This window comes from Salvia splendens, chromosome 13 (assembly GCF_004379255.2).
Source record: "Salvia splendens isolate huo1 chromosome 13, SspV2, whole genome shotgun sequence".
Classification (NCBI taxonomy): Eukaryota; Viridiplantae; Streptophyta; class Magnoliopsida; order Lamiales; family Lamiaceae; genus Salvia; species Salvia splendens.
The window spans coordinates 20,321,144-20,332,301 of NC_056044.1; the positions used below are offsets into that span (position 1 = coordinate 20,321,144).

At 37.1% G+C, this 11,158-nt stretch overlaps 1 protein-coding gene across 1 annotated transcript; it reads right to left on the minus strand.

Annotated features, from left to right (window-relative positions):
- Positions 1–2,966: 2,966 nt before the first annotated feature.
- LOC121763005 (IQ domain-containing protein IQM2-like) lies at positions 2,967–5,992 on the minus strand. Its single transcript, XM_042159048.1, has 8 exons — positions 5,851–5,992; positions 4,743–5,339; positions 4,588–4,653; positions 4,411–4,499; positions 4,239–4,329; positions 3,915–4,154; positions 3,734–3,835; positions 2,967–3,639 (listed from the first exon to the last, which is right to left on the minus strand). Exons 2-8 carry the CDS (start codon positions 5,298–5,300, stop codon positions 3,061–3,063), a joined length of 1,725 nt encoding a protein of 574 aa, XP_042014982.1. The 5' UTR covers positions 5,301–5,339; positions 5,851–5,992; the 3' UTR covers positions 2,967–3,060.
- Between the last annotated feature and the right edge of the window lie 5,166 nt (positions 5,993–11,158).

Sequence of the window (11,158 nt, forward strand, 5' to 3'; positions counted from 1 at the left end):
ATGACTTGATATAGAAAATTAAATACATAAGCCACGGTGGAAAAGTATCCCAATGGATAAGATAAAGACTCTTTTAAACCTTTCTTGTGTGGATCCCTAGGGTTCTCCGCTGGCGGCATAAAAGATGGAAGAATAAAAGAAGATAAAGACTCTTTTAAACCTTTCTTGTGTGGATCCCTAGGGTTCTCCGCTGGCGGCATAAAAGATGGAAGAATAAAAGAAGAGGGAAAAGATGAAAGAAAAGATGAAATGAAAGATAAACTAAAAGATAGAGTAAAATATGTGAATTATGAACCCACTAGACCTTTTTTTATAAATGTGGAGAGGACTGATATCTAATAGAATTTGAATGGTTGAAGACTTGAAGTCTATCTGAAGTAGGAAAGAATTTGAGTATCTCTAAATTCCAAATTTTTCGCTACAATATGCAACATATGTGAAACGACCATAACTTTCGCTATTGATCTCCGATTGAGGCGTGCAAGATATCCACGCGAAGCTCTTTCGAAAATGAAAACACTGTGGTCTTATAAGAGCTATTGGAGATTATCTAAATAGGCCATTACTGTTTACATCATGACCTTCTTTTGTCCACTTTGTCTTGAGTTACTTTCTATACTGGCAAACTTACAACACCATGAGTCCAGTGGCGGATCTAGGGGGGGCAGGAGGGGGCGGTCGCCCCCTCCGTGCGACTATTTTTCCCTTATCGGGATGTAATTTTACCATGTCCGCCCCCTCCGTTTGCCTCCGGCGTCGCCCCGAATAACAAAAAAAATAGTCATGTCCGCACTAAACCAAGCTAATACTATATATTCCGCCCCCTCCATTTTCGGATCCTGGATCCGCCACTGCATGAGTCTATAAAACAATTAAAAGTGCATAAAACCAAGGAAAAAAACACCATGCAAATGTAATTCTCGCATCAATTATGTCCCAAGACTCCCAACCATAAAATATGAAATTATATCAAATTACTGGTCCGATATTTAATTATATTTTATTATAACATCCGCATTGGTTGATGACCATAATAATATCACTTAGATAGAACTACATTTATTGTGTGTCGTCTATACAAACATAAAGTGGTCAATAAATATTATTGTTTTAAAACCAAGTAATTAAACTAGTATACTTATTACATAAAACTAAATAATGTTCAACCAATAAATTCACTAATTCAATTACTATTATTCTTCTGTACTTAAATGTGTAGTCAATAATTTATATTAATTCTTAACTAATTTAAATAGTTAATCCGTTTATATTGCTGATACATTTGTAGCTACATCATTGGCCCAAGCAAATGTGGCCCAGACATTGGAGTTTGGCCCGTAATCTTTGGTTTCAAAATTTATGATGTAGAAGCTGCATGTGGACCTCTGATTCTAAGTTCATTTTTGTGTCTCGTTTTATTTTAGACTTCTTATCATTTACATTCGATATACTACTAGAGTATTAGTTTCAGTTATGCATGTTTTGATTTAATTTGTTCTTACTGTCTCAAAGGTTCATTTTATATAATTATTTTTTAAAATTTAATGGCTCTTTATAAGATAAAAAGTAGTAATTTGAAAGGTTGATAAATTCAAAAGCACAATATAAAATATTTAAAAAATTTAATCGTTCCAAAAAAAATATTAATTATAAGATTAATTAAAAAGGATGATATATTAATTACTACTACTCTCCCCGTTTCATAGCAGTTGTGACATTTTTTTCCAGCACGGATATTAAGAAGTGTGTAATATATTAAATGAAAAGACTCTAGTAAAGTATGAGAGAGTGAAAAGTAAGAGTGAGAAAATGTTTACTTAAAAAATGAAAAGACTCTACTATTATAGAACGCCCAAAATGGAAACTACTATGGAACAGAGGGAGTATAATTTATTAGAAATTCAAAGCACTAATAAAGTTTGTTTTTATAATAAAAAAATGCTCATGTCCTAAAAATAGTGCACTCCTCAGTGTGAGATATGCTTAAATGAAAAAAAGGGTAATGTGTTTTGTTAGTTGAGAAAAATAGCTCTATTTATTAATTTTTGTACTCTGTTAACGTAGATAATGATGAATAATATAATAAATAGGTATGCAAAATGAGGTACATTATTTCCATAAAAGAAAATTAAAGAAATACATTATTATGTGGAGATCTCAAAATTTACGCAATTTATTTGAAACAAATGTTATAATATTATTAAAACTGAATCTCTTGGAATGTCTAGAATGGCATATTAATAAAAAAGTGAATACTTTATCTGTCCCATGTAAGATGTCAGTATTTTAAACAACTACTCTGCCGCCCCTCAAAGTTTATCTCATTTTATCATTTTCGTTCGTCCCATTTGAAATCTTATCAAAAATAGACGTTAAGTACACTCTCAATCTCCTTAATGTGGGACCCTTATTTCACTAGACACCTTCATTTAATATAAAGTTAAACAATTTCTTAAAACCTGTGCGGGATCAAATTGGGACAAACTTTAGGAGACGGGGGAGTAGAAATTTGCGGATTGTGCTAATTAAAAAAGTATCAGTATTTTAATTTTAAGTCTTGTTAAGCGTGGTATATATATTTAAGTATTCCATCACAAATATTTAAGTCAATGAGATTGGGAAATGTCCAAAACTCATAAAGAAGATTCATTTTTTAAAACCATTAGTTGCTGTGGTTTCTCAAGAAACGCGTAAACTTGCACCAGCACAGCACAGCACAGCACAGATTAGTTGTAGCAGTCAAAGGCTGTAAGGGGATATTCATTTTTTTTAATCTATTATCGGTTTTTGGTGGGAATCGGCTACTTTTCAAATTATCTAACTCTGGCCAATGCATTAAGCTCTGATGATTTGCAATCTTGAAGAAGAAAATTGAAAAGGGAATAAAAATCGGATCTTTTCATATGGAATTATTCACCCCTTGGGATGGAAAGAAGAAAATAATTACGTTCCTGTATGCAAGATTATGAATGAATAATTGAATATTATACCACCTATTTCTTTCCTTTGCATTCACTGAAAAAGAATAAAAGAATCGAACTAGTGCTCAAAAAACTGGCTTCAGAGGCTAGAACTGCCTGCCCGAGAAAGATTGCTCCCGGTTGGTGTCGTTGCGCGGGAAGGGAAGTCAAATCTGAGGCGTCGTCTGCTTCTTGGAGATAGGTTCAGTTGTTCCAACACATGAGTCTGGAGCCCCGCCGGATAGTCTCTAAGGCACCCAATCCGAGGTCCAGCTCCCGTGCTCCACTTGCAAGACAGTTGCTTTCCCAATTGGTACGACTTCATTCCCTTGTGTGAGTTGATTCGTTTCAGAATGGATTCCTCCGGGATCGTCTCATCTTCTTCCTCGCAGATGTCCATCTCCTCTTCAGCTAGGATGAAGCTTTTTACTTCAACCTTTAGCCTTTTGTCTCTACTTGGTATCTCGAGAGTAAGGTTACTGGAGCTATTTCGTGCATCTAACTTAGTCAAGTTAACGCCTTCTTCTCCCCCTCCTGAGCTAACCTTCAGGAAGCTGGAGTGCTCCACAATGTGTTCTTCCATATCCAGTTGCTCTCGTTCAGTCAAGTCGTCTCCGGAGGAGATGTTTCTCATATGCTTCCCTACTCTATCTTTATCTTCATCATCCACAGAATCAAACTGTAAACAGTGAAATCAATACTATTCAGCACAAAACTCATGTAACCAAATCTGCAACTTAACGAACAATCAGGCTTGGTTGTCATGTCTTTACCTCAACTTTATCGAGATCCACATCGTTATCCGTGAGAAATGACAACAAATTTTGAAAATTTTCAGCTGTAGGCCGGTAATGTCCACTGTGAGGCCAGACTGCCTGTTGATATCCGAAAATTAGCATTGTTCAATAATCAATGCGAAAGAAGAATGCAGTGCTAGCAGATACAAAGATATACCTTTAAGACACCCTTATCAGCTACTATCCTTCCAGCAGCCAGCGTGGCTCCTCCGGCCAAGAAGCTAGAGTGCTGAAACGAGCCTTTCTTTTTCTTCCCCACGTATAAGGTCCTGGATGTGCTAAGGACAAAGATCCACTTGCAACCTTTTGGTTCGTCAATGGTGTCGACAAGCTCCCCGGTTTTATTGTAGAGGAGCTTCCCATCCTCCACTGAAACTTCATAATCCTCTCTCTCCCTCTGCAAACAACAAATGACAGGTCACTACACAATCCTCAACGAACATGTTAATAAAAATCAAGCTTCAAATATGTTTAAACGCACCGGTCCAAGGTACTTGATGCACTGTTGTTGAAGCTTAGAGCGAGCGCACTTCTCCATAATATTAACTTCCTTCCCCTCTCCTATATCTAGCCTGCACGATTGCAGCCATTTCATTAGCTTCACCACATTGCGAAAAGGTCATCGAGCATTTCAGATTCTAGAGATTATTTACCAGTAGAAGAAGGGCTCTTTGCTTTGAGAATTCAACCATTTTGTATAATAGAAATGCAGATTGTGGCCATAACGGTGTCGTGGATCAATCTAGTAAACAGCAAAAAATAGAAATCAGCATCTACTCCTCATTGCTAATGCATATAAAACCATAGCAACAACTAGCAAGCATACTTACAGCTTCAAGCCAGTGTTGCAACGCGAGTTTCTGAGCTTTGCTGTTCTGCGATAAGCCTTTTCCCACCTGAAATGAACAAGAAACAAAATCAAATCAAATGTGATTACCAAAATCCTTGGTGTAGAACATGTGACAGAGAAGCAAGCAAAATATACCTTGGCAGCCCTTGTTCTTGCTCTTGACCAACGAGAGATTGCTGTCTCGTGCTTCTCAATATCGAAAAAGGAAATGGAGCTCCTCTTGAGCTCTGCAAAATCCAACACCTTCCACCAGCTCTGCTCAATCAGGACAGCACAATCAGCAAGCTTTCGCCTAGTGCGGAAGCTCTTGTAAACCTTCTGCAACTTTATAGCAGCCTCGTGTTTGGGGCTGCTTGGGTCCAAGATCGGGGAATGTGGAGTGGTACTCCTCACCAAGCTACCCGATCTAGACAAGAAACCAACCGATTCTAGGCCCGTGGAACTATCATCAGCTTGAGCCTCAATGGTTTGAGCTTTCTTGGCTCTAAACCTAAGAGATCCTTCTCTCAAGAGCTTCCCTGAGCCTAATGACTGCAGTTTTGCAGGCTCAATAAGCTTCCCTTTAAAGCTTGAAGACCGAACCGGGACGTTCCTCTCATCACATTCTAGTTTGAATGAATTTGCAACCAATGACTCATATCCATTCTCCAAATCAAAGAAGAAACTAAGTGGACATGAACAAGCTACCCCCATGCAATTTGGATGAATGGAAAAAAGATAGCTTTATGTGACCTGTTGAGGAGCAATTCTTTCAGTTCAAAATCAAAATAAAACCAACAATCTCTTCAGTTAAATAACAATTCAAAATTTTTGAAACAAAACAAAACCATATGGTCCATATCAAGATTTATCATTGCATAGTTATAACATCAAAACACAAAAACAGAATCAGGAGCAATATATTGTCTTGGATTTGGCTGGTGAATCAGATACACACACACACACAACCAGCAGTCCCTTGAGAAAATGATATGGTGCAAATTTGCATATACAAACCAGGATACACACAATGGGACTCCACCATATTCATTATTCCAATTGCCAAACACACTTTGAATTGAAAGAGATATATTCAATCAAGTTAAAATGATTAACACAAAGCCCATTCGCAAAAAAGAGAGCCAAATGCAAAACTAAACTCCATGTCAACCCATTGAATCAGCTTAACAGATGTAAGAACAAAAAGTGCAAAGAAGAAAATCCAAAATTTCAAGTTTTGAAGAGAAATGAGAAATCTTTGTACCTGAATGACTGTGAAGGTAGATGTGGATCTAGAAATAGATTCAATCAAGAAACAGTAAAAAGGGTCTCTAATTCAGCGGGTTTTTATTGGTATCTGATTTGTTACACGCTAAATGTAGTTGTGTTCTTGCCTTCTTGGGCTTCGGCGAATGCGAGTGTATATATATATCGACGAAGCAGAGCTGTACAGTGGTGGGTGTAGCCGTGTAGAGGAGCACGTGGCATACACCTTCAAATACTGTGTAGTGTAGTTTTCCTTGGACCATATTTTTTTTATTTTTTCACTATCCTCACTCTTACTCCGTCCTCGTTAAAGTCCCATTTTTTGGCGGCACGAGTTTTAAAAAATGTTAAGGAATGAGTAGAAAAAAAGTTAGTGGAATAGGGATCTCACTTGTATATATTAGCTTTAAATGAAATGTGAGTAGAATGAGTTAGTGGAAGGCGGGAGTCTATTACATTTATGGTAAAAGTGAACCTATTCGCAGATGGACTAAAATGAAAAAACGGGACTTCTATTCGCGGACGGAAGGAGTATTTTCCAAATTTTTGTCATTTATTAAATATTTAAAATGAGTCTTTACGGCAAATTTATCACTTTTATAAGAAGGGTCTTATTTTCCTTAAATAAAGTTCAATTACATTCTTTCACTATTTCTATCATTTTATTATTTTGCATTATCCACAGACCACAATAAAGAACTAAAGATTATTTTCAACAAACGAAAGTAGCGGTATTCTTCTTCAATATATTTTGTTTTTATGGTTTCCGACCAAGTCTTATTATTTTTTCTCGTTTTTCAAATATTTCAAAATACACGGGGTTCTATTCCAAGGAAACAAAATAAAATTTACCAACAAACAATTTGTGGCTGTGAGAAATGGTAGTATAGTAAGTACTCCCTCCCCGTCTCATAATAGATTTCACACTTTCCTTTTTAGTTTGTCTTACAAAAGATGTCACATTTCATTTTTTTGAAAAAAGTTTTCTCTCATATCAATATAAATATATTATTTTCTCTCTCACTCAATATACAAAACAACACTTTCTAAAATTCCGTGTCATTTTCCAAGTGTATCCGACCTGAAAAAAGTTACCCAAGACTTTTCCTTTTTAACTATACAATGTATTTTATTTCTATCTATCTCGTAAAAATAAAAATAGAAATTTTTGACAAGTCTAGGTTTTAATATTAAATTAATAAAATATACTACCTCCGTCCTACAATAAGTGTCACGTTTTGCCATTTCGGTTCGTCCCACAATAAGAGTCACATTTCACTTTTACCATAAATAGTAAGTAGGCCCACATTTCACCAATCAATTCTGCTCACATTTTATTACAAAACTAATATATAAGTGGGACTCATAATTCACTAACTTATTCAACACACTTTTCTTTACATTTCTTAAAACTCGTGCCCACACTAATTGTGACACTTAATGTGGAACGGAGGTAATAAAACATAAAAAGAAAAAAGTGATTGCAATATTATTATTGGAAAATAGGGCACACATAAGAGTGGACTATTTGTGTGAAATTGATCAAAATGGAAAAAGAAGACTATCTTTATAGGACATATGGAGTATAAAATTCTTTTGTAACTAAATATTGTGTTTCACCATTTGAAAATTGTGTATTATATACTCCCTCGTTCACCATTAGGAGTCTAATTCCTTGGCGGCACGGGTTTTAAATGAAATTTGAGTGGAATGAGTTAGTGGAATGTGAGACCCTATTACTAGTTATGGTAAAAGTGAACTGGGACTCCTATTCGCGGACGGATTAAAATGGAAAAACATGACTCCTATTTGCAGACAGAGGAAGTACTCCCTCCATCTCATTAAAATAGAAATTTTTTTAATAACACGAGTTTTAATACACAATTTGGTAAAATAGGAGAGACAAAAAGAAAAAGTAATTGAAGTAATATTGTTAATGAAAAAAGAGATCTACTTTATTAAAAATAAAACATAAGTTATAAAAATAAAAACAAACTATTTTTAAGCGACTAATGGAGTACCCTTACTAGTTTTTTTTTCTTCCTAATTGATTTAAAATTTTTTAGTAGACCGTGTAGAATACTCTTCATTACTTTTCCTAGTCTTCAAATAAAAACAATAGCATAGCTCAACTTGCACGAATCTCTCAAACAAACATAATTAATATTTTTCAAAGTGAATTTTGTGCACCTATAGCATTGACTTAGTAGTCTGATAGTGATGTACTTGTATATAATAGGTTTGGTGTGGATGTTTGTACGTTGATCAACATTTATTCCAATAATTATACAAAATTTTTTTGTTAGGTGTAATTAATAAAGTTTAATTTCATATTATACGATTGCGTCGGCACATATGACACATATTTACGTGTAGGCTTATGAACAAGATGTTTAATTTCTACTCCATATAGTATTGATAATACATAATACATCATTTGACCTTGACAAATCGAGCAATATAAATTACTTCTAAATTATACTTTAAAAATAACCAAATTCTCTACCTGCAGATTATCAAGACTCATATATGACTTGAAGGGAGGGTTCAAATTAGTTTTTTTAAAATATTGTGAGGGAAATTATATTTATCGGTGTAGATCGCGAAAATGTTAGGTGGAATAATTTTATTTTTGAATAAATGGATTATGGAAATTAAACCCCATAATTTAAGGTGCAAAAAATCTAGTTTTCATAACACATTTAATTTCACTGTAAATAGAGTGATTTTATACATTTAATTATGCATGCAATGCTCTCAAATTCTTCAAAAATGTGATTTTCAAAATAATAATACAAGTGATTTTATACATTTAATTATGTATGTATATGATGAGACCAATTGAAACTTCGGTGCATTTGTGAAGAATGGCCCACAAGTTGACTGAAATCAGATAATCTATTATATAAAGGGGTTTGCTGAGGTAATAAAAACAAAGTGTACCTATATTTTTATACAAGTCCTAGGTGTCGCTTAATATTTTTTAATTGTAAGTGTCACATAAATGTATTATTAAATTACCCACGAATCAATGCAAAACAAAGGTATCATAAGAGCATCCGCAATGCTATCACTTATTTGTCCCATAATCGTCTCTTAACTTATTATTCATAGGCATCACTGTACTTTTTTACTTCATCTCTTAACAAAGGGACGGAACCTACAACCCTCCGTCCCTTAACCGTCCTTTAAATTACTATTCATTCAATTTCATTTTTTATTTTTATTTCCAACCAAATTCAATTAAAAAAAACACACTTCATTATAAATAAAATAAAATTACAACATAAAATAAAAATACAACTTAAAATTTAAAATAATAAAAAAATACTTAATTAAAATCTTAAAAAATAAAAATGACATAATTTAAAATACAATTTTAAAGAATATAAAAAAACTACTCCGCTGGCGAATCATCCCCCGAAGGCGGTGGAGGTGCACTGAAGTCGTGAGGAGGCGGAATGCCAAGTTGTGCTGCTATAAACGCAATTCCGTTAAGATAGGCTTGGTATTGGGGAGGCGTCATGCGGGAAGTGTCCGCCATTGTGGCGGACATAAGGGAGTTCGAGGTTCCCCCGAGCCGTAGCCTGCCTGGCTTGATTCGGCTCGGCCCCTCCCTCTAGCCGCCTTCGCCGCATTTCTCCCTTGCGGCTGACGGCACCCACGAGAGGACCCCCCGGCATCGTCTTCCATGGCCTCAACCTCCTGCGAGGCAAACTCTTGTGGGGCGCTGCCCGAACCGCACTCACTAGACGAGTACTGGCCACCAGCCGTGTGCTTCGTGCACTTCGAGGTCGAGCCCGAGCTGGACCGGACACCGCCGGCCCACCTTTCCTCGTCTTTGACGACCTCCCAAACATCGACTTATTTGAATTGCTTGCCGGTGTCGTCGAAGTAGACTCGCAAAGCCGACCTCAGAATGTCGGCCCCCGTGGCTCCGCTTTGGTAATGAGCCGCTTCATTCTTGTGGATGGCGCAGAATCTTTTGACCTCTTTGTCGACTCGGTCAAAGTGAGCGCGAAGCATCTTATATGTGCGGCGGCGGGACCCCTTCGGCTTAATCTCGTGGTAGGCCTCGGTGACCTTTTCCCAGAAGCACTTCCGGGGTTGTTGATTCCCGACGATGGGATCGTACGGGACGCTGATCCAGGCGTTGTACACCGCAAGCGTTTCTTTGGGGCCGTACGGATGTCGGCCTAGATCCTCCTCCTCTTCCTCGTCCGCCTTCGCCTCCGCCTTGGAGCTTCCACCGCCTCGGCCTTCTTCCGGAGTGGGATCAACGGAATAATCCTCCCGAATCTGGGATAATCCCTGCGAATACCACGGGGCGGAAGGACGGACATATGCATCCACATCAAAATGGGGTGGTTGGTACCCCCCAGCGTCGACGAACCCTGGATGCCCGGCGTCCACGAACCGGAACCACCACCGAGGACATTGTACATGCCCCCCCAGTCGCCGAACGCGTTGATGTTGAACCCGCCGGAGCTGCCACCGCCAGAGTTTCAGTCGCCGGACATTTTGTGATGAGAGGTTAGATGAAAATTGGAGATGATTTGGGAAGAATAGATTTGTATTTGTGTGTGAAATGAGGATGAATTAGGAGTATTTATAGAGTAAAAAAATATAAAAAATAAAAAATTTGAAAAAACGGTAATATAATGGTAATATTACCTTTTTTCATTTTTTAATTTTTTTTATTTAATTCGAATTTTTTTAAAAAAATGAATTATTGCGTCAGCGTGACGATGCCCACTCGCGGGTTGGCGAGTGGGCGTCACGCATGGCGCCGGAGAGCGCCACGTCGCCTCGGCTCGTGGCGAGACGTCTCGCCATTCGTCACGGCGGGACGGGACGCGAAACGGGCTGGGGACAAGATGGGGCGCTGCAATGCGTCACGCTGCCGTCTCGTCCCTTCGTGACGGAATACGTGCCACCCTCGTGACGCGTGGCGGGTTGTCCCTCTCATACATTTGTTATTTAATTTAAAAGGGTTTTTTTTTGCGGTGGCATTTATATGCACATATGTCACCCACTGATTAAATCAGCAAACCTTATTAAAATATGACATAACGATTTTTTGTGGCTGCCAGCTTTATAAAACCCTTAACAAACTACATTAGAAATATTTTATTAATTATAAGTATTTTTTAAAACTGTGGATGACACTACTATGTTCCTAACAGATACTAAGAACCAAAAATTTAATTAAATGGTGGAAATTTGAAATTCCCACTTTCCCAGCCAGGGTTGTTGTATTTCCAATCAATTTCCCCATTTTTAAAAATATTTGCGGCATAATTATT